Consider the following 24,869-nt stretch of genomic DNA (forward strand, 5'->3'; position numbering starts at 1 on the left):
TGAGCTTATTAACATGCAGTCAGCACTTTTAGGGAGCTGTTATGCTGTGGAGAAAGCAGCTTAGTAAGAAATGTCTTATTTTAGACAATCTTTCTTCTGTGAGGGATAGAAAAAGAAAAAAGTAGATTTAACACAGGACAACATGTAGTAACTGGCTGTATTATTGAACATGTCACAGAGAGAGAAATGCCGAGAAGATCATAAATATAGACATTGGTCACAAAGTTACTTTTTATCAGTGTTGCAACTGCAATCACTAAACAAGGCAGTCATTAAATAAGGACTAGCTGTAGTTGTATGCTCATATTTCTTTTATGTATTGCTGGTACAAATATAAGGCTGTTTTTCAGTGGCAAAATCAGAAAAAACTAAAAATTAACATTTCTCTCCAGAACTGAGGAGCATTATGGGACAGAAACTCATTGTTACATGACCTTCCTTAGCTACCATAGGTTTTTATTTTCATACGGTGGTTTATATAATTATGGAATATGAGTCATTGAATTATGAGAAAAAAGCTGCAAAGGTGAAACTTGTAATTTCTGGTTACCAGCCCAGCAAATTGAAGAGGAAAGGCACTTGGACCTCTGATTTACGCTTGCTGCTTTCATCATAGAATTTTATTGATAGGCAAGATAGAAAGAACAGCATGAGTAAAGATTTAATTGATGCAAATAAGCCTAACACCCAATTCTGTGTCCTTTTTATGGCATCCAGGCATAGGTTAAGGTTTTCCTCACAAACTTTGGCTTGGCTTGGGGTGGAAATATATAATCAATATATATACTGATGATATCTCCAGAGCTGTAGATATCTGTCCCAATGTTTTCATAATAAATATTAAATAGGAGAGGTGATCAAATCTTGTGGAACACTGCAGTGGAGCAACCCAAGACTTCATTTCTCTCATGATTGGTTTAGCTTCAGCTTTTGGCTGTTGTTGCTAAGCAAGAGCACATTATATCAACCTCCATCAGCAGGTTACTTGCTCATATTAAACCAGGTTTCTTAGAAATTCCTGCTACTTCATTATATAACCTGCCACATTTGTGCATTCAATAAGAAGTGCAAGCAATATATACACCGAAGAACATTAACTTTCATTTCCTAATAGCTGACTGGAACAAAGACAGAGAATCATAGAACTGGAAAGGGGGCTTTGGAAGTTTCCTGGTCCAATTCCCTGCCTTGTCTGAGGCAGGAGATCTTATCTGAGATGGTATAAGACCTCCAGCCTTGAGGTGGAGGTTGGATTAGAAAACCTCCAAGTTCCCATCCAGCCTTATGATTCAATTTCTATGTTTATGAATAAAAGCTTTTTAAAATTTTATTTAAAAAAAAACTTAAAATACAAAACATCAAAAGTTTTTAAAAGAAACAAAAACACAAAGCAAACAAGACATTGAAAACAGTGCATTAATAAAACCCAGCACATATGCCCATATTATCCCCCTTAGTTGAATACTGATTAATACATTACTATATTAGTTTCCCACCCCCTGCAAAACAGGCCCCAACATTTTTTTAACTAATAAATCTATCTGGAAATTAATAACAAAATAATTTGAATTGAATTGGCATCCTTCAGTCTCAAGAGACTATGGTATCATGCTATGAAACCAGTATCTGCCACTTCCTGTGTTGTTTCAATCAGAGGTGGTATTCATCAGGTTCTGACCAGTTCTGGAGAACCGGTAGCAGAAATTTTGAGTAGTTCAGAGAACCAGCAAATACCACCTCTGACTGGAGATTTTATAGTATCCTTCCCCTGCCACACCCACCAAGCCATGCCCACAGAACCACTAGTAAAAAGAATTTGAATCCCACCATTGGTTTCAATGCTATTTGCAAAGCTGGAGTGTCCTCTCCAGAGCACGACGCCTGGGTAATTTAATATGGCGGATTACTCAAGGAGCAGATACCCCTTCTCCACATCATTGAAATAGTCTAATGGAATGGCAGAGCCTATATGATTAGTTCCAGCTGCATCGCAGGACTTATCAGAACATGATTGTACACAGTCACGAACTGCTTCTGGGGTTGTGCCTCAAGCTTGACTCCTGAACCCTTTTCCAATAATAGATATAGCCACAAGGCATTGGAGGTTGAAATCAGAGTTTCCCTTCTAGAAGATGGTTCTACTGTTTATCTACCATTGGAGCATAAAGCCCTCTTCCGCCTTCAAAACTGTTGACCATCTTCTCCTGTAACCCTGGAAAGGGGCCCTTATGAGGTGCTATCAGCTGGGCCAGCTGGACCAAGGTTTTTAAAGGAGGTATTACTCCTCTGGCACTCCTCCTCATTCCAGGACACCTAGCTCGGCTCCATTTTCAGTGTCCATTATCTTCCAACTGTCACTTTCCGACCTTGAACTCCAGTCCCAAAAGAGCAGGGAGACCACCTCCCACAGAGTCTTGCATCACAGGAATTGTAGTATCTATTTTTATTGATGGGAGGAGAGCAATTAAACCAACATGAAGAAGGCCCACAGCAACACAGACCAGCTTTGGAAACTTTTTGTAATGCTGACCACCATGATGCATTTCTATGATGAAGTACCTGGGTCCCAAATGACATCCCAAGCTGCTGAGCTATGATGCACCTTAGTTCAGCTTTACCTCTGACTCGTTTCTTTTAAATGTGCACCAGATGAAACCAGTGATGAGTTTACAGCTTCTTTGAAGGCAAAGGGTGTGGTGGGAGGTAATGCACAGATACACTCATAATAAAAGTCAGTGTGGGCCAGCCACATTAACTGAGCAAGACAAACTATTTGCAGCATAGAATACTGATTTCTTTGGTCCTGGTGCCTTTCTGGAGTCAAAAGCATATTTAGATAACACCAGAGGGGAGAGAGGAATGTGTAGGTGTATGCAGACAGACCTGGACACTTGGGGAAAGAGAGAAGAGAACTAGCAGCAGAATTTGTTTCCCCTGTGAAGCTGCCCACTGAGGATAGAATGCATAGAATGCCATTGCTTTCTTAGATAATTTGGAAGAAACAGCAGAGTAACTAAAGGCACTTGAAAAATGAAAGCAAAAACCCCACCTCCCATAATTCTTCTTTATCTGTCACAGAGCACCTGATGGTTTCAAGAACTGGGTTTTTAAGAGAATAATGGGAATGTAATTAGAACACATTCTTCTTCACAAGAAAAGAGTTAAATAAAATAAATAAATCCTCGGTTTTGAGGGCTTTGGCTTCTCATAAAACAGACATATCCTCTTCTTAATCTGATGGAGGAACTGAAAGATGCAAATAATTTACAGAAACAACAACAACAACAACAACGATAACAACAATAATAATAATAATAATAAAAAACCAGTGCAGGTGGTTCCAGTAGTACTCGGCATACTGGGTGCTATGCCTAAAGACCTAGGCAAGCATTTAAAATCAATTGGTGCTGACAAAATCACTATTGGTCAGCTGCAGAAGGCCACCTTTCTGGGATCTGCTTGCATAATTCGCTGATACATCACACAGTCCTAAATGCTTGGGAAGTGTTTGACTAGTGATTTGTGATACAAAACCCAGCATAGTTATCTCATTTGCTGTGTACACTGTCATTTTTTGTGAATAATAACAACAACAACAATAATAATAAAGCAAGGGTTACGTTTCAAAACCTTCTGTTAACAAACTTGTAATCAATTGTTTAAACATAATCAATGCAATATCCACAATTGGTCTATCTTCCGAACAAAGTCCAGATGAAAATATTTTTTGATTAAAACCATTTGTGATAAATCCATTTTGCAATTTTATTCAATATTCCTAGGAAAACCAGTTTATCACTTCACTACTTAATTAAGCTTCTGCTGTTATAAAAGAATGCAGACTTGAACTTCAGGGAGGCATATGCAATCAACTCAATTAGTTCTAAGCGCCTGCAACTTTCAAATCACATTCCTTTTGTGAATCCCAATTCATAGCTACATGCATCTGAATATTTTCCACAGTCATTATCATTAAATCAAACTTTTTTAAAAAAGCTTTCAACTAAAAATTGCAAGTTACCAAACAATCCGTTTCCAGATTCAGCCACTATTGCTTGTCTGTAATGTGATGCATTGTTGCTATGTGTAAGTTGTCCAGGAAACAAAGAATGATGAAGCAAGTGAATAAATATATAAAAACATACTATGTGGATATTTTGACCCAAAATTAAAATAAAAAATAAGTAAGTAAAGCAATAATGTAACTGAAAGATAATATACTGTAGAAATTTACTCTTCATCTGTATTACTTTGCAGGTAGCTTCAAAGAATTTGGGCTTATTTTAGTCTCTTAGATCAGAATTTTGAAGACTTGCTTATTGATATGAAGATTATTTCATTGATTTCATTAAGGAGAGAGAGGAAGTCTTTCAGACTGCTAACCCAAAAACATCCTAAATGTTTAGTAAAACATACTTCAAGTCCCGTGCCTGAAACATTGTCAATTGATGGAACCCACAAGATATGGCTTTCTATTATGGTCTCTGTCTCTGTAACCATGCCACACAACTACCCAACAAATTCTGTTCCCAGTCTGATTGGCTGCAATTTAAGGAAACAAATAAGATAAAAATAATCCTTGGGAAATAGTTTCCTTTATTTGGAGGGTTTTTTATAAAAAGACTATGAAACATTTCCAATACAATATGAATATCTACTCATTTGTGCATATTTTCTATCTCCTGCTTACCCTAATGAGCGCTAGGGCTTATTTTCAGGGGGGACTTATTTTTTCATGTATGGGAGGCCCACTTCTGCTTGCTTGCACTTGCAATGGAGGAGGCCAAGTGACGTGCCAGTGGTGCGGCCTTGAGGTGAGGCAGGGAGAGCTGCCCCATGTGCCCTGCACCAGCTTACTTCAGAGCCCCTGGAGCCAGGCCATCCATACTCCAAACCTGCCTTGCCTTGTGGCCATTGCACCAGCACACCACTCAGCCTCCTGCTCCATTATGGCCATGAGCAAGCAGAAGTGGGCCAGTGGCTATGGCTGCCGGTGCTGCCACCACAAGGCAGGTGTCAGGGCCTGGATGGCCTGGATGCGGGGCCCTGAAGTAAACTGGTGCAGGGCACATGGGGCAGCTCCACCACCACCCCACCACGCCACTGCAAGCAACCAGACAGAATGGGTGGCTGGCTGGGTGCAGAGGCTTTTAAGTAGGGCTTATTTGGGGAGTAGGGATTATATTAGGAGCACATGCAGGAAAGCTAGGTCTTATTTTTGGGATAGGTCTTATTTTTGGGGAAATGGTACCTAGTTGGCCACCATGGGAAACCACAATATAAAATAGATATTGAGACTCTGGAAAAAGTGCAGAGAAGAACAACAACAATGATTAGGGTGCTGGAGACTAAAACATATGAAGAACAATTGCAGGATTTGGATCTGTTTAGACCCAAGACTAGGAATGAGATGATAGTAATGTTCCAAAATTTGCCACAAAAAGAGGGTGTCAATCTATTTTCCAAAGCATCAGAAGGCAAGACAAGAAACAATGGATGGGAAACTAATCAAAGAAAAAAAAAACCTAGAACTGCCTAACAATGAGAACAATTAATCACTGGAATGGCTTGCTTTCCAGAGTTTTGGGTGCTCCATTACTGCAGGCTTTGAAGAAGAGACTGGACAGCCATTTCTCTGAAATGGTACAAGGTCTCCTGCTCAAGGAAGAATTGGACTAGAAGACCTCCAAGGTCCCTTCCAACTCTTATTATTTTATGTTATTATATTAAATACCTTATCTAAGAGAAGCTTTTGCTTAATTCAGCAACCATTATGATAAAATAAATATCACAAGACTTCAGCCAAAGCTAATAACCGATTTCCTTTTCCTGGGTGATCTGCTTCTTTGTAATTCACCAATAAATAAGAAAAGCAAGAATTTACACTCTGCTTCTAAATATCAAGGAACAATGAATAATTTCCTTAAATAAGGTATTCATGCAAATGATACTAAAAAATCAATAACAATAAAATTCCAACTACACTTCCAATAAAAATAGGTGCATGTTCAAACCTAAAAAATTCTGAGTATGTTTGGGTGTCTTGTGAGTTTAATAATTTCTAATAAATTTTAACAATTTTAGATATTTAGTCAATACCATGTGTGATTGCACAGTCATAGAAAAATGTGAACATTAGACCATGAAATTATAAATAGCAATGAAATTATAGTGCTCTGTTTTTGCAAAAACCAAACAAATAGCAATGGATGTAACCAGGAACAGAATAATTATTGTAGTTTCCACCTCCAAAATATTGATGGGAATTTTAAAAAGCTGCTCATTATAATGTATCTTACATACTGAATGTATTAATTGGTCTGGCCCAGAGGTGGTATTCAGCAGGTTCTGACAAGTTCTGGAGAATTGGTAGCAGAAATTTTGAGTAGTTTGGACAACTGGCAAATACCACCTCTGACTGGCCCCACCCCCATCTATTCTCTGCCTCCCAAGTTTCAGCTGATTGGCTGGATCTTCTTTTGTTGCCCTGCACAGGAGAACGGAGCTGGAAAGCAGGTTAGTGGGGTGGGGAGGGAATCGAGATTTTTCAATATCTTTCCCCTGGAGTGGGGAGGGAATGGGATTTTACAATAACCTTTCCCTGCCATGCTCACCAAGCCACGTCCACAGAACCGGTAGTAATTTTTTAAAAATCCCACCATTGGTCTGGCCCTAGACCTTTTAATCATTTGAATTAAATCTCTCAAGGGGTTTACAAATAGTAAACATTGCTTTTATTAGGATTCATCAGGGTAAAATTTTACAATGATAGATATACTTTGTTCCAGGAGCAACATAAAATAATATATAAAGAAAAATATCTAGTAATAATACAGCAACAAACAAAATCACCTATTAAAATAAGTTAAAGGAGAGAAAGAAAGGGATGGGGATTAAGTACAATAATTAAAGAAAATAATGTATTACAAATTTTACAGTAAGATGATTCCATTTAAATCCAGTGGCTTCTGATAGCAGTAACTCTAGCACAGTCACTCCTTTCTTGAAAACTTCACTTAGTAATAGAAGATTTTTACTTCTAAAACTAAGACTTTAGTTGTAGTTCAAGGAACAATTCTGAACTTTGGTCTATTCAACAGCTAGGAAGCATCTTTCTGGAGACTTCATAAATCTTCCAATGAATGCCAAGTTGGGTGATCCAGTTAGTGAAAGGTTCTCACTCTTGCAGCCAATCAGACCTCGAGATGATGTCCAAAATCAGGACAGGAACTAGAAACATTCTCTGCTTTTATGAATTTATATTGATAAGAGGGCCACCTGTTAGCCAGTGTTGCCATACAAGGTTTATATTGGAACCCAGCACATAGTTGAGTGCCAAAGAAAACAAAACATGGAGAAAACAGTCCACCCTTCAGGTGGACATTGCAGCCTCTTCACTGTTTTAAAGATACATGTCTTTTCATAGTGATCTCAGAGATGATTTGTAAACAGTATGTTCCTTGAATCAAGCTTGTCTGGCAATCCAGAATTTTTGTTCTCTTTGTTGGCAGGTTAAGTGATGTTGGAAATACATTTTGGTGGGGAGAGTGGAAACTCTTGTGGGGAAAGAAGAGCAACAACATGCTACATGATATTAGGAGGAGGAAAAGTAGTATAATAGTCAGTAATCACAGCTGGAAAGGAAAGAGCCAGTTTAGCACTGACAGGAGGCCTTTAAAGATTTTGGAAAGCTCCTCTGAAGCTACCTGTGGATTTGATAATGTGCAATTCTTATCGTGATTCCCAACCAAAGCCTGAAGCATGGTCAGCATTACCTTAATTCTGGTGGTGAGCCACATGACTTAAATCATTTTGTTATTGATTTAAAACTAATTAAAACTTCAATGCTGAACTTCCTCCAGTTTGGAGAATGTATAGATTTCTATGTAGAGCTGCACCAGCAGCAATTTGTGTAAAAAAGATTTCATCTGGGGAACATAGATAAGCTGAAGGAGGAATGTCTAAGTATCTCAGAAGAAGATCAATTTCACAGATATCAGAAAAAGCACAGTATTGTGCCCTACATTAAAAGCAGGGGTACTGTGCCCTACATTAAAAGCAGAGGTACTGTGCCCTTCATTAAAAGCAGGGGTACTGTGCCCTTCATTAAAAGCAGGGGTATTGTGCCCTTCATTAAAAGCAGGGGTACTGTGCCCTTCATTAAAAGCAGGGGTATTGTGCCCTTCATTAAAAGCAGGGGTACTGTGCCTGACACTATTACTTTCATGTGTGCACTCTGAAAATTTTATGTGGGGTATGTGAAGCTGGATCCAATCAGCATAGTATGCTACTGAAGTGTAGACACCAGGCACACCAGCCATGCCGCAACCTGCCCCCCAGCTCACAATCCCAGCCAAGAGCCAATTGTCACTTTCATCACATTTGCAAACCATAGGTCCTCCAGAATCACCCTGGAAAGAAAAAGATGTATGTTATCACATGTTTATAGGAAGGCTCCTTCATTCCAATTTTGAGAAATTGAAATGCAGATTTCCTCACAGCAAAGTATTCTTTTAACTAAATACCTCAACTTTAGCCTGAGAATCTTTAGTAATTGCCTGTTCACCAAACATATTTATCACAGTTTGGGGGCTGATTGATAATTCAGTAAAGTGGGTCTGGATTTGCACTGTATACTAAGTCTAACAACCTCCTTCCCCTCAGAAGCAAACCATATTTAACACTGTTAATAAACAGCAGGATGTTAACTGTCCTGCAAAACATAAGCACATCCATGCAAGATAATAATACTTCCTTTGCTATGTTATGAGACCAATCAATGGTATCATAATGCCATTTGGGAAATGGGGGAAACTACTATTGATACCCATCACTTTACTACTGTCTACTTGTAATTGTCATTTTTGATCACATCCTCTTCCACAGAAATTGATTAAATATAATCTGAAGAACCAATATTTTAATTAAAAATGTGAAGGATGCATTTTACTGCTTCTAAATGGTAAATATGTGCAGCAATTTGAAATCAGTCTCCCAACTTTGGGACATTCTGGAGTATGAATCTGATTAGGGATTTATATTCATAGGAATATGAATTCATAGGAATTCATGTCCAAAATGTTTAGGCAACAACAAGTTGAGCCAGTAATGAATTTTAAAGGTTTGATCCCTTAGCATATGGCTGAGCAAATTTGGTCTTATGCAGGGCTATTGGATATGTTATTTTGGCCCATGTTCTTTATAAGTACTGGAGATGGCAGATCAGAAAACGTCTGGCCTAATTTTTAAATAGTTTTCAAGTTTTGTGTAGTGGTTTCATTAAGTTTGTCAGAGGCTTACTTCCTCTGTTTTTTGTTTTAGTCAGCATAATTCAGCAGCAATCACTTCACTGATTGAAAATCCCCATGAAGCTTTCCATCAAATTTCAGAGCCGAATCTGGAGGAGCTTTTCTGGACACTCTATAAGGCCTCTTGCTGATGATTGCCCACACCTATCTTGGGAGTTTGAAGAGCACTGAATGCATACTTCCCTGAGTGAAGGAGGCTCTGGGAGAACTTTGCATCCTTTATGAGCAGGTTTCATAAATTTTCCATGTCAACAATGACAGGGTTGGTACAATAAACTTAATTTGATTAATTAATTAATTAATATTCATTGCTCAATACATGGAACCATAAACTAATATTAAGGGTTAATGTCATATACCTCATCAGGACCTTAGCAACCCCACTATCCAATCATGATTAAAACTAGTCCAGTTTAATACATTACACAAATACAATCACTACAATTTTAACTGTCTTGTAACATAGAAACTTAGTTAAGTTTTTGAGCACCATACCTGACAGGAATCTTTGCCCCCATTAAAGCTACCTGCACAGATCATACTGGGCATGACAGGGGAATGGGGCAATATTGAAATATTGAGCAGGTTGTAGGCTGAGTTGCATATATCTGTATTGATGATAAACAATTCCACTTCTTGAAGGGTTTGGAGAGGGTTCAGGCTTACTGCAAAGAAGGGAAAGGGTTAAATTATAAAGTGCAGAGAAAAAGTAACTGAGTTTATGTTCACTGTAACTTTCGTGCCAAATCTTTAACATTCCTCAACTTCAATTTAGTTTTTCTTGTTGCGATTTGCCAGAAGACAGACTCGCTAGCCAGATTGATGTTTTTAGGGAAGTAAAATTAGTGTTGTGGCAGACTGCCCCAGTTCAATCCCTTAGGAAAGACAGATCCTCAACTCCATTTGGTTGAAATGAAAGGTTCTTTTATTAAAAGATGCTGGCTGCAGAAAAGTCAGGCTAGGGCTAAATTTCCTGTATTCAAAAGATACAGAAAGTTTCCCCACATCCCAGTTCTCTCCCCATGACCTGTCTATCTTCATCCAATAAGAGTCTACCTAGGTGTTTTGAGAACACTGAGATGTTTAGGGTAATTCACATTCTTTCTCAGGGTGAACCGGCTTGAGCATTGGCAAAAATTGGTTCTGAGCTCTCCTGCTCTTTGACAAGCTGTCATTCCCCCCTCTCAATTTCCCATCACATATACATGCAGATTGAATGCCCATTTGTTCCCCCTCCCGTGACCTGCTCCTCCCTCCTATCCTTTGATGGCAGGATGCCAGCAAGGTGCCAACTGAAGGTGGCAGATCTAATGGTTGTTTCCTATAGATTTTTACCTCTCTTGTCTCCCAAAACATAACAGGACAGGACAGGAAAGAAACATACCTATGTCACATAGGCACATTAGTTGTCTGTTGAAAGTAAATTATGATGAGACAAGGAAGACTAAACCTGTCCAACCACTATGTTTTACACATAGTTACATATAGAACAATGTGAGATCACAACTGTCAGTTCTTAGTTGATGTGCTAGGATTTTGACTAAGGGATGAGTAAGATGCAGTCTTGTGATGATATCTGCTCTCAAGCTTTCTGGTTGAATGAAACCAACATAACTATTTTGAGCTGGAGAACATATGAAATATAAAGGGTAGTCCCTAAAATAATCTATACCTGACACTCCTCCTTCAAACCAGCCTAACCACTGTATGGTTTAAGCTGCTTTGTGGCTGTCCATCCCACCCCTTCTGACATATTATGCATAGTTCTTTAGGATGAAAAGAATGCCAATTCAGAACCCAAAGGCATTACATTTTTACTTGCTCCATGTTGTTTTGTAGCTACTGGTGAATGTATAAAATCAGAGAAAATTCAGTTCTAGTCAATGATTCAATTCTAGTTTGGGACCGGATTCAGATTTGCAGTTTGCTTCGATTCTGATTTGATTTGAAATCCAAACCTCTTTAAGGTAATCAGGCCTCTGTGAAGAAGCCTGAATTAATTAAAACTGAAGATTTGAAATTTGGTGTGATCTAGTTCAAATTTAGAAATTAAAGTTTGGGAGCAAACTGATTCAGTTTAGACTTCTGGAAGGATTTAAAAAAACAACTGCAAATCACTTAATATGATTTGTTGCTTCCAATCATATCCCAGATTTCTTTTGCAATTTTGCTTTGTGATTCAATTTATCTTGTTGGGATCAAAACAACCTTTCAAATATTTTAGTGCCATTTTCTGCCATTGGAAATAAGGGCTCCATTTGATGTTTGGGACCTGACTCAGATTAAGCTTTGCTGGTGCTATTATGGATTTTAATGGCAATAGCTACTGTCACTATCCTAAGCTTGCTGCTGATTCTTGAACTTTAAAAAGAACCTTTATAAAAAGAAGAGTAAGCCAAAGTGATTTTAAAACCCACACGATACTCTGCTTTGCTTCTTCATCCCTGCTCCTAACCTGGTCTCATCCCAAATTAAACCCTACATCATTTTCAGCTATTCCATGCTTCTAATGAAAGCTTGTGCCATTTAATAACATTGACTATGTTAAAAGGGTCTTTTCAGATTCCTTCTGATTTATAACTCTATTGTTTAACTTTATGCAGAGTTTTATGCAAAACTCTAGTTTGGCCTCAGTGTCAATGCAGAATAATGGTCTTGTCCTCTCAGGTTCATATCTGAATATTCTCCTGCAGAAATGGTATTCAGCAGGTTCTGACCGGTTCTGGAGAACCAGTAGAGGATATTTTGAGTAGTTCAGAGAACTGGAAAATACCACCTCTGACTAGCCCTGCCCCCATCTATTCTCTGCCTTCCAAGTTCCAGCTGATCGGCTGAGTCTTCTTTTGTTGCCCTGCACAGGAGAAGAGAGCTGGAAAGCAGGTTAGTGGGATGGAAACAGAATGAGATTTTGCAGTAGCCTTCCTCCAGGAGTGGGGAGGGAATGGAGATTTTACGGTATCCTTCCCTTGCCATGCCCACCAAGCCATGCCCACCAAGCCTCAACCACCAAGCTATACCATGCCCACCAAGCCATGCCCACAGAACCAGTAGTAAATTTTTTTGAATTGCACCACTGTTCTCCAGCATCTTTCTGGATTAAACAGTATCCCATTAGTCCTTAAAATAACTTTAAGTTACTTTGGTGTAACAAGCAAATAAATGAATCTTTAAACATACCAAATCACATACATTAAAGATGTGAAAGGATGGAAAAGTATCAGATCAAACACACATCCCATTTTCCTCACTTACCCTTAGATTTTTAAAAAAAAGTTTTTATTTTTTATTTTAAAACAAACATACACATATAAAACATAAAACCATCTTCCATTTTGTATACATACAGTGTGCCAGTTAGTTACTAATCTTTTGTGCTATCCTTTTGTGGTCATTACTTATAATTTATATCAATTTTCACATTGTCAAACTAAAATATGCTTATATATTTATCAGTTATTGATCATCCATGGCTAAACTATTTATTCCATCATTTTATATGAGATATTCCAAATGTTATCTTAAAATTTATGTTATACTTTCAATCAATGGTTTTATATATATATATCTATATTATGTTTTATATCAGTCTATTAAATTTCTATCACAGAATTATCTACTCTATTACATTAACATGTCTTTTTATCCAACCATTGATAAAAACAATCCCATATCATATAAAATTGTTTATCTTCTTGCTCTCTAATTTCAAATGCCAATTTACTCATTTCAGCACAGTGCATAATTTTCTTAATAACTTCCTCCTGCATGGGTATTTTATCGTTTTTCCAATTCTTCGCAAATACAATCCTAGCTGCAGTTAAAACATTTACAATCAAATATTTCAACTCTTTGTTATATATTTCTGACTCACCCCTAGATGTTGTACTTCCCCATCCAGTGACCCAGCAGCTGGTATTGTCAGGGAACTTTACAGAAGACTCTGGGAGACACATAGGCAAGATATATTTGGTGAACTTCACAGTGCTGTTTAGCTCCACCAAAGCAATGTCAAACATATTGTCATTTCCTGTGTAGTTAGGATGAGGAATAATCTGTCGGATGGCAAATTTCTCTGAGTTATTTGAAGGGTTCGTGAGTTGGTGGTCACCTAGACCCACAAAAATTCCTTTAATGTCTTCAGGGATCCTGTAAGTATTAACAATTAAAAAAAATGTTAACAGTGATTTATGGATGCGGACCTATTAAGAGTACTACAGGATTTTGACATTTGCTGAAAAAAATTCCTAAAGTATGCATTGCCAGAGGCACCAGATTTTGTCTGCATTTAATTTCAACATGTTTCCTCATATCCAGCTCTGCCACATTTAAAGATGCCAATAGTCTTGTTGGAATTTGGCAGGAAAGAGCAATATTTACTGGTATTCATTTGTATACTATTTCCATCGGTGCTGGAGTACATGGTGTCCCTAGGCCACATTGACTGTGGCAGCTGAATTTCAAAGCTGACAGACTGATGGCTTCACTTCTTGCCATTGTGGATTTATGCATTTTTGGAATGATTTGAAAAAATTGGCATTGGCACCCACAAACCAGTGCCTGTTTGGCCTTAATCTGAATCCAGCTCTGATTTTCCACATACAGTATCCACAATGTACATCGATTGATATGCAAAAAGAAAAGTACCTTCCATTGAAACTCTGCAGAATAATGCAATCTTTTATTAATATATAACTGAAGCAGGATCTGAATTTTTGGTCAAAAAGAAAAAGCGTTGTTGTGTCCTTTTTGTATACAGGTAGTCCTCTACTTATAAACAGTTTGCTTAGTGACTGTTTCCATACCATACAATGGTATGGAAAAAAAGTGACTTAGGACCTATTTTTTCATACTTATGACTGTTGCAGCATTCCTATAGTCATGTGATTTACATTTGGATGCTTGACAAGTGACTCACACTTATGATGTTTCAGGGTCCTGGAGTCCTGTGATCCCTTTTGCAATGTCAATAGGAAGCCAGATTTATTTAACAATTGTGTTACTAACTTAACTACTGCAGTGATTCACCTAACAAATGTGGCAAGAAAACTCAAAATGGGGCAAAACTATTTCCTGGAAAGTCTAGTTTATTAAAAAGAACAGCCTCATAATAATAGTCCTCTGTCTATTTTTCTCGTAAGTCCAGTAACTTACCAAATGAAGCAATGAGCAGCCGTCAGCACCCAATTCTCGTTTATGAGAGTGCCACCACAAAAAGTTACGTTGAGTAGTGAAAAGCCCGCTTGCCAGGGCCATGATCCCTCAGAGGCTGGTTGGCCTCCAACAATTCTTGTGGAGATTAGTGACTTCTTACAACCTGCCAAGGAAGAACAGAATAGTAAAGATGAGGGAGAGACAGAATGAGAGGGGGAAGGAGTTTGATGTAATGGTTAAGGCACCAGGCTAGAAACTGGGAGATATGAGTTCTAGTTGCATCTTAGACATGAAGCTACTAGATTAACTTGGCAAGTTATTGTCTTTCAACCACTTTCAAAATATTGCCTAAACATTACAGGGACCTAAGCCAGGCAGTTGCTCAGAGTCAACCTTGACTTGAAAAGTAAAAAAAAAAAAAGTTTTAGATTTTGGCTTATAATAAGAACAAAGGGGACTTTCCCCCCATACGTCTGAAGCTCAATATCTGATACCCTGCAAGAAACAAAGTTTCTCTTTTTTTGAATGAATTTATATGTTGACTTTCAGAAGAAAGTTTCCAATGATTTTGTGTCTCCTGAGAAACAAGTTCATATTTAAAATGCCTATTAAATATGCTATATAACTTGTCAACTCAGTATGTGATTCACTTCTGTTTTTAGATCAGCAGTAGGCTTCATTCATATGTTGATTTTGATCCAGACTCAAGAAAAAAGCCTGGTTTCTTTTTTTAACATGGAAGAGGATAACTCAACCATGGTCAAATAATGACTTATTTATCAAGGAATAAAGCATTATAAGATATTATAAGATAACCTTTGTTATTACTTTTTCTATGTACATATTAAAAATGAAATTCTGATGCCCACTCTCAAAAGGATATGCACACACACACACACAGACACACACACACACCATAGAAGGTACTGAACTTCCAATAATTTTTTCTGCTGTCCTTACCAATCTCTACACTACCTTACTATCCAATACAGTAATACTTCCAAATCAAATATTAATACAACATGAGAGGATGCTTCTAATTGTCCCTTTGTAGAAAGTGGCAAGGAGAGGGAACAGAAGATGTGCTCTTCTCATATGATCTAGAAAAGGCAAGTGCTGCCATGCCTGCTTCACTAGCGCCTTGATGTTGAACGACTTAGCTAGCCTACTTGTTATTTCATATTATATCTTATTTATAACATTTTTTGTCTAAGTTGCTAGAAATAAGAAAGTGACAAAATGCAACTGGAGTTGCAGCAATGGTTCTGAAGATTATATTGTGCCAGAAGCAACATATCTAAGATTTTGTAAAAGGCAAGTGGGTTTTCTTTTCACCATTCAGTGCCAATTTATGTGGAAAGTTTCTAGAGTACATAGAAATTCCTACCTACTTCCCAGTCAGCAGCACCTGTTGGAGAAAGAAAAGGCAAGTAACTTTAATTTTCCAAATAAAATTAAAAACAAACAAACAAGGGATTTTAAAAAGGGGGTAAAATATAATAAGAAATTCTAGTTACAATCAGTTCTGGTATATTGTAAAACTGGTATATCTGACAAGTTATTGCAGATCGATCAGAGATGAAGCCCAGGATCCCTACCATCTCAAGAAAGATGGTTGGCTAATGAGGACAAATAAGCTAAAATGGATTCTAGTCCTACCTAGTTTATGCTTCCTATTTTGGTATCTTTTCTTCTAACTTCAAGAAGTATTTCAAAACCAGGGGAAGAGCTGACCCTGCAGTTACTAGATAGATAGATAGATAGATAGATAGATAGATAGATAGATAGATAGATGGATGGATGGATGGATGGATGGATGGATGGATGGATGGATGGACGGACGGACGGACGGACGGACAGACAGACAGACAGACAGACAGACAGACAGACAGACAGACAGACAGATAGAGAAATAGATAGATAGAATTCTTTATTGGCCAAGTGTGATTGGACACCAAGGAATTTGTCTTGGTGCAAATGGTCTCAGTGTACATAAAAGAAAAGATATGTTCATCAAGAGTCAAGAATCATAAGGTACAATACTTAATAATAGTCATAGGGTACAACAAGCAATCAAATCATATTAGGAAACAGTCAATAAAATCATTAGGATGCAAGCAGCAAGGTTACAGTCATAAATGGGAGAAGATGGGTGAAAGGAAGGATGGGAGGATTAATAATAATAGTAATGCAGACTTAGTAAATAGTTTGGCAGTGTTGAGGGAATTATTTGTTTAGCAGAGTGATGGTATTCAGGAAAAAACTGTTCTTGTGTCTAGTTATTCTGCTGTGAGTGCTCCATAGCATTGTTTTGAGGGTAGGAGTTGAAACAGTTTATGTCGGGATGTGAGGGGTCTGTAAATATTTTCACATCCCTCTTTTTGACTCATGAAGCATACAGGTCCTCAGTGGAAGGCAGGTTGGAAGCTTTCTGAGTTGGTGCAGAAAGAACATTCTTTGTTGTGCTTTTTTGATGATATTTTTGATGTGAGGTGTCCATTTTAGATCCTGTGATATGATAGAACCTAGAAATTTGAAGGTCTCTACTGTTGATACTCTACAGTTGATAAAGTATTCCTCAAGTTATAACTACAATTGGGACCAGAATTTCTGTGTTTTACAAGGGGGTTATTAAGCGAGTCATGTCCAATTTTACAACCTTTCTTGCCAGGATTATAAAGTGAATCACCGCAGATATTAAGTGGATCACAGGATCATTAACTAAATCCAACTCCCCCACTGACATTGGTTGTCAGAATCTCTCTGGGAAGATCACAAATGGTGATCACATGACCCCAGTATGCACCAACTGTTACAAATACATGCTAGTTGCCAAGTGGGTAAATTTTAATTATTTGACTGTGAGGATGTGGTAACAGTTGTAAGCATGAGGACTGGTTGCAAGCCACTTTTTAAAGTGCCAATGTAGCTTCAAATGGTCCCTAGATAACTATAAGCCCAATACAACCTGTATGTTTTCTCATTTTGTTATTTTTACTTGAAGACAGCTATTATTGTTTTCTGTTTGTTGATGGCTTTCATCAGTGGGTTAAGGGAGACTTGGATGGTTTGGCTTTATAGCATTTCACATTTTGTTAGATGGTGAAATATGGAATTCCACATGTTGGAAATTTCCAGTTCAGTTTGCCTTCAGTACTCTCTCACTTGTTCTCTGCCTCTTTATACAAGGAAGCACATCTGCCATTCAGATTGGCTGGTAAAAATATAGCTTAATGTTTATTAAAACATCAGCGAAAGTAAAATAAAATCGTTAACTAGGAAAATGGGACAAGGGGCAGGCTAAAGCACACAGAGAAACAAACATTATCTACATATTTATATAAAGGGCACAAAGTCACCCAGACCAATGCTGTGGATAATTAACATAAACTGTCCCATAAGGAGTGGCCTTGACTATTCTAGATTTAACTCTTTTACTGCAATAGATTTAGGGCTGAGTTGGGAAGAGGAACCTAAATGATCCTTCTATTTTGTACCATGAAAGAAATAATGTGGTAATTGGAGATAATGCCTCCAATACATTATTCCTTCTCAGAGACTCAACGAGGCCTGTGCTCAGTTACAAGAGGAGGGCCCTATAGAGGAATGGAGTGGAATGGAGAGCAGAATGACCAAAGCAGCACTGTAGTCTTGTGACACAAGCCCTGCCTATTGCGTTCTGAGAGGACTGAGCTGAAGTCTTCACTCTGGTCCATGCTTTCAGTGGGAATGCGGACTGCTCCAATTGGCTGATGCCATTTGACAGCTGGCTATAAAAGGGAGCTGTCAAATGGCATCAGCTGTTGCCCGCCAGCTGGCTGCCCTGTTAGCGCAGTAGTCGCGGCAACCCTTTATTGTTCAATAAAGTTTAAAAGCTGAAGTTCTCTCCGGGTTGCCTCTGTCATTCCGCTGCTCACTCTACACTGCCCATTTTGTATATGCATTGTGATGTCACACAAATGTACCAAACAGTGAAGAATGAGATATATTTTGAATTTTTTTATTTTATTGTTAATTGTTCACACACACATACACACACAAGTCCCTCAGATATTTACTTTATTTATTTAATTAAATTTTGAAATAAATGAATCAATAAATTCATATATATATACATACACACACACACGCACGCATACATGTTATCTATCTGTCTGTCTATCTATCTATCTATCTATCTATCTATCTATCTATCTATCTATCTATCTTTGGTTATTTGGTTATTTGGGTTTTCTCCCGTGTAAAATTGGAAGCATCTAGGTGACATTTTGATGAAGTCTCATTCATCATCTTCAGGCTTGTGTCTTCGGCTTTGTGCTTCTCTATGGCTTCTCTGATTATTCTGTTGTTGAAGTGTTATAAGTGAAATAATCAGAGAAGACATAGAGATAGAAAAACGTCCACACAGCATGAATAAACGAGATGATACCTCCTACCTACTGGCCATTTGGAAACCTGCCCTCATTAACAAATGTGTATCTAACATGAAGAATGACACCAGACCCACACCCACGAGGGCCACACAAAATGCTACCACCACACTTCCACGTAGAAAGCAGACTCACACCCACACAGAAGATGAGACATGACCACGGACCAGAAGCTGTACCACAGCTGCATCACTACCCGCTTCAAACCCCTCCGACCCATACATGAAGCGAACTGACTCCCATCATGAAGATGTGGCACGACCACGAACGCAAAGCCAAACAACAGGATCACAGCTCACCAGCTCAAATCCCCCGGCAACTAAGACTAACCTGAGCACAACCAAGCCCCCACCTGAACAGAACACACCCCAGCCAATCAGAACACAGCCAACCCCCTACCAATCAGAACACAGCCAAACCCCCAACCAATGAGAACACCCCCAGCCAATCAGAACACAGCCAAGCCCCCACGCAATCAAGTCACACCCCCACTAGCAGTTAAAAGGAAGAAGCAGCTACAAGCTCACATTATTCCTAGAAGCACAAAGCCGAAGACACAAGCCTGAAGAAGATGAATGAGACTTCATCGAAACATCGCCTAGATGCTTCCAATTTTACGCGGGAGAAAACCCGAATAACCAAAGATCCACATACAAATACCTGTGAAAAACTCAGAATATATATATATATATAGCGCATTTGGCTTTGCTCGGGTATTTTCCCACGTCATAGTAGTTATGCTTTTAAAGTTGTAGTGACAGTAAAGTTGTAGCCTACAGAAGCCTGATGATGGCAGATGAGATTCTGCTGAAACGTCACTGCAACTTTAAAAGCACAACTACTATGACGTGGGAAAATACCCGAGCAAAGCCGAATGCCATACATGTAAGTACCACCAAAAACTTAAGAATATATATATATATATATATATATATATATATATATATACACACACACACACACACACACACACACACACACACACACACATATATTTAAAAGCACAACTACAATGACATGGGAAAATACCCAAACAAAGCCGAATTCAACACACACACACACACACACACACACACACACACATACACATACACATACACACACACATATATATATATTTATAAAAATCACACACACACAAATATATATATTTATATATTCACACAAATACACAACACACACACACACACAATTAATAAATAAAATTAAAATCTCCACAATTGAATATTGAATGGTTAAAAGTGATATAGTAATCAGAATAAATCTTGTTCAACATTGGAAGAAAGATACAATTGTGAAAATATCTGATTGGAAACTTAAACTAGGAGAATATACAGCAATCAAAAATCTAGCAGCATATAACTAGTGTCTCGTTGGTTAAGAACATTGAGCTTGTCAGCCCAAGTTTGAGACCCGAAAACTATGCAACAGGGCGAGTTGAGCTCCCATTATTTTCCCTAGCTCCTGTCCAACTAGAAGTTTGAAAGCAAGCAAATGCAAGTAGTTGGGAAGGTAACAGTGTTCCGTGCGAGTCATGCTGGTCATATGGCCACAGAAGTATCTTTGAACAATGCTGTCTTCCTTGGCTAAGAAATGGAGATGACCACCACCCCCAGAATTGGACACAACTGGATAGAGGAAACCTTTACCTAATTTAGTCTCATAAAATTTTATTGAGAATGGAAATAGGTGGTGCATTTTTAATGTAACTTTGTTGGTTTGATGGGAAAGACTGTCCAAATATTTATTGCTCTCTCTTTCCCAGTACAATTCAATCTAAAACCAGCTATCTTCATTCCTAACTCCCCCCCGCCCTGGAAAATAGTAATTGTTTTTCCACATTTCTGTTTACAATAGATATTGTCACAACATAGTAACCTTTCCTAGGTATGGTTTACTAGTATATGCTATGTCATTTTAGTTGATGCCAATCAAACTTAGGTTTGATGAATGTGTAAAAGAGGAATTTCTAGGAAGAAATGCTGTAATGAAATTATACTATTTTATGCATTATTAAATTTGTATCCTGGTCTTTTGTTTGTAGAAGTGCTCATAATGCATTTTTATGTACAACAATAAAAGAACATGAATAAAGATATAATAACAGTAATACAATTAAAATGAAGTCCCTAAATTAAAATCAGGATCATTAAAATATTTAAGAATTAAAAGTATGTTAAAAGAGCAGGAGTGTCTGAGTTTGGAGAATCAAATAGTCAAGATTACAGGTATGGCAATATAGTCAAAGGCCCACTCCTCTTCTTCTTCTTCTTTTTTTACACACATCAAGGTGTGGCTTCAATTGCACAGTTGCAGTTACCAACTTGACTTTGTTATTTTTCTCTGTGCACTTCTACCACATCATGTATTTAATACTTATCTCACACCCATCTTTATTTCCTTTGAAAGCCATGGGGAATTAAAAGGGGAGGATTTACACATTCTTAAATACCTCCCCAACAGGGGTGGGATTCTACCATTTTGCACCTGTTTGCTAGAACCGTTTGTTAACATTCTAAGCAGTTCAGAGAACTGGTTGTTAGAAGAAATTACTGGCCTAATCCTGTAAGGAAGGCAGGGAGGAAACATTCTGGTGTTGCTTACAGAAACTGCCAGTCCATTAACTCTTAATATATTCTTGGCTGGACTAGACTTCCTGTCTCGGGAACATCTCTGGAGCTTTTTTCCCCTCCTTTGCTGGTACTTTGCTTGTGTGGAGTGACCATTCAAAGTTACAATGGCACAGAAAAAAGTGACGTATAACCATTTTTCACACTTATGTCTGTTGCAGCATCCCCACAGTCATGAGAGGCCAGGCAAGGAGATGCGTGCCTCGATGTGAGTGATGTTGAGTTGGCCACGCCCAGCCAATAACATGACCACCAAGCCACATCCACCCGGTCTCATGACCACCAAACCACGCCCACCAACTAAGCCATGCCCACAGAACCGATTGTTAAAAAATTTGAATTCTATCCCTGCTCCCCAACATCTTTTCTCACCTTGCAATCTGGTCAGATGAAGAAACCAGACAATAAGTACAATAGGTGAAAAAGTCATAGTTGTCTTCTGCTGTGATCTGAAAGGCTTCCAAAGTAGTTCAGTTCCAGTCAGTTTCTCAATCTTTTGATATTGGTTTAGTAAACTGTAACACAAAGAGTAAAGGTATTAAAATCTAGAAATGTCCATTCTTTACAGCTTCTAAATTAAGGCAGGGTCTCTAAGAGACAATCTGGTGATATCTGCATGGCAGCAGTGGGTACAATATTACCAAAACGAGTAGAGTTTGTCAGGTACGGAAGACCAGGTCCACATTTGAAAGTTCAATTAATTTGATTAATCGTTAAAAGCCTATGCACATAAATCTTTTCAGCTAATGTTCAGCACCTGATTAGAGTTAGATAAGGGACAATGGCACACAAATAGGCTGGGGTGGACTGGACGTTGTTTGTGGGTATATAGGGATTCTAGGCTGATACTTCTTTTCACCCCTTCTCCAGGCTCTGCCATTTCTTTCTCCTACATAATCAGAACAAATTATGGTGAAGTTTGCAAAATGGCTTGAAACCTACATGGACCTAGGCTTCAGACCACCTGAATGGCAAATCTTGAATCTTTTTATTTTTATTTTGGAGCTATCTTTTCAACACACAAGGACTAGTCTCTTACATACAATTTGGATAACCAGAGCAGAAACACGATAGGAAAAAAGGACAATAATCTTAGATTTATTTTTCTTTAGATTTATGTCTAGAGAGAACATATTTTCTTGGAACAAATAAAGGACAACCTGAAAAATTGACAAATCTGAAAAGGTTCATAAGGATTAAAAAAAACTGTATATAACTGCTTCACAAAAGAAAATTCAAGAGCAAAACTAAGAAAATAAATAAATTAAATGAAATAAATTTGAAGGCAGCTATCTGTAATAAAGGACAGAGCTTTATAAAAAGAAGGACATAGGACCCCTATATTTATATCCTATTTTTTCTCTAAGAGTTCTGTAAATCAATATCTTTCTATAAGAATTTGAGAAAGCTGTTGCTTTCAGATCAACCTGGCTTTCTCCAGAGCTATTATATCACACAGGAGCTCAATATATATATCTCATATATCCCTTACTGTTAATTTTAGTGAAGTGATTTAAGACTGGCAGGGGGTTGTTACCACCAATGATCAGTGTCTTCCAGCTTTACTTTTTGCAGTTTCATTATCTCTGATTGATGGTCATTCATCCTTTTCTTAAATGACTCCAGCAAAAAACAGCTCCTGACTCTTGAGGCTCTCTTACCATTGAACCACTCAATAATTAAAAGTTCTTTCCAAGATTTAGTTGAAGCCTACTTTCTTACCATTTTTCAACCAACGTTCTATCCTCTGGAGCAACGGCAAACAAGTTTGTTCCATTTTCTTGTAAGTGATAACTTTTCAGTTATTTGATGACTGCTTTCATGGACCCCATTTGTTCTTTCGAGTATAAACATATCCAGATCTTTGGACTTTTGTCATCAACATTTGGTGCCTCAGGATAAGGCGAATATTGTCTAATTGCCCTAACTTGTTAACTAAATGGCTATGTTGTCACAAAATATATAACTCAATTGTTGAATCAACTCTTTTCAGGATTTTCAAAACACACTGGCTGTATATTGACAAAATTAGTAGAAGGTCTAAGTTTGTGGTCAAAATGAACCAATAATCAATTTCTTTTGGAAGAGTGGGGTATATTTTCAGATGACATTCTTTTTCTTTTATAACCTACCTCAGTTTTCATACAATTTCTTCTTTCTTTAATTTTTTTAAACTCAGAAACATGTAGTATACATTCTTGTACACAAAGATAGTGCTAAAGAATAGTGTGAGTTCCAAAAAACCAAAATAGTCAACAGATGGGAGACCCTTGATTTTCTTCTTTTAGAAATAGTTTCAACATGTGAATCTAATCCTTCCCAGTAACATCAGTTACTACACAAAGATAGAATGGTGATAAAATATAGTCCTCTTTCTGGAAGAAATTTTCTACCCCTTTGTTTAAATATTCCCTCTTGAACTGATGTTACTGGGAACGATTAGATTCATATGCTGAAGCTATTTCTAAAAGAAGAAAATCAAGAGTCTCCCATCTGATGGCTATTTTGCTTTTTTGAAACTCTCACTATTCTTTAGCAATGTCACTCTTCCAATTCATCAATGCCTCTTCTTACCTGCTCCTTTCAGGATCTGCTGGAAATGAAGATACTTCCAGTGATTTGCTCTGGATTATAAATACTCAGCATCATCAGTACATACCAAAACTTATGGTACCATTACACGTTACTCATCCTAAAACAATGAACAATGAGATAACATATTTTGATATTGTTCAACTGGTTCAACATTGGAGATTTATTCTTCACAGCTGAATTAATGTGCTATCCACCATTTCTTGATTTGACAGAAAAATATGCAGGCATAGCTATGCTGCCCTGATAGCCGAAACCTATTCTGCCTTTGAGCTGTGACAAGTTAAGGAAAATCCTGTGTAAAAATATGTAATAATTGAATATCACTTTGAGAAGAAGAAAGACATAGTACTGACCACATTTTTCCCCCTTCATGCTAACTTCACACTTTAGTATTTGGTGGTGCAACTGTACCTGTAAAACTCTGACCAAGAAGGATCATGAAATAAGGGATTATTTAAATTATAGCTTCCTCCTTTGATTCTAAGGTATACAACACTTTCTGAAGGGAAATAAGGTTAATATGGAAATGACATGAGAAATTATACGGATTGAAAAGGAAGATGGTGTTTTAGTTTGCTCATGAATGTTTTTTAAACATTTGATATGACTATAAATACATGTTAGATTAGGATTAGGCAGAATATAAAAGAATTCTTGTTGAAGCTAGTATAGCTCTCTGAAATGGACAATTCTTGCTTATGGTTCAGATGGCTTAAATAGATGTTTCTTTCCTGCTCTGTTCAGAAAATCCCATT

At 37.7% G+C, this 24,869-nt stretch overlaps 1 protein-coding gene across 1 annotated transcript; it reads right to left on the bottom strand.

The window, feature by feature from the left end:
* Window positions 1-6,714: 6,714 nt before the first annotated feature.
* LOC113443718 (serine protease 27-like) lies at window positions 6,715-24,216 on the bottom strand. Its single transcript, XM_087915291.1, has 7 exons — window positions 24,094-24,216; window positions 21,892-22,034; window positions 15,847-15,867; window positions 14,460-14,622; window positions 13,180-13,454; window positions 9,804-9,973; window positions 6,715-8,411 (listed from the first exon to the last, which is right to left on the bottom strand). The coding sequence occupies exons 2-7, from the start codon at window positions 21,947-21,949 to the stop codon at window positions 7,971-7,973; spliced, it is 1,128 nt and encodes a 375-aa protein (XP_087771417.1). The 5' UTR covers window positions 21,950-22,034; window positions 24,094-24,216; the 3' UTR covers window positions 6,715-7,970.
* Between the last annotated feature and the right edge of the window lie 653 nt (window positions 24,217-24,869).

This window comes from Pseudonaja textilis, chromosome Z, assembly GCF_049901715.1.
Source record: "Pseudonaja textilis isolate UNSWEBS1 chromosome Z, rPseTex1.2, whole genome shotgun sequence".
Taxonomy (NCBI): domain Eukaryota; kingdom Metazoa; phylum Chordata; class Lepidosauria; order Squamata; family Elapidae; genus Pseudonaja; species Pseudonaja textilis.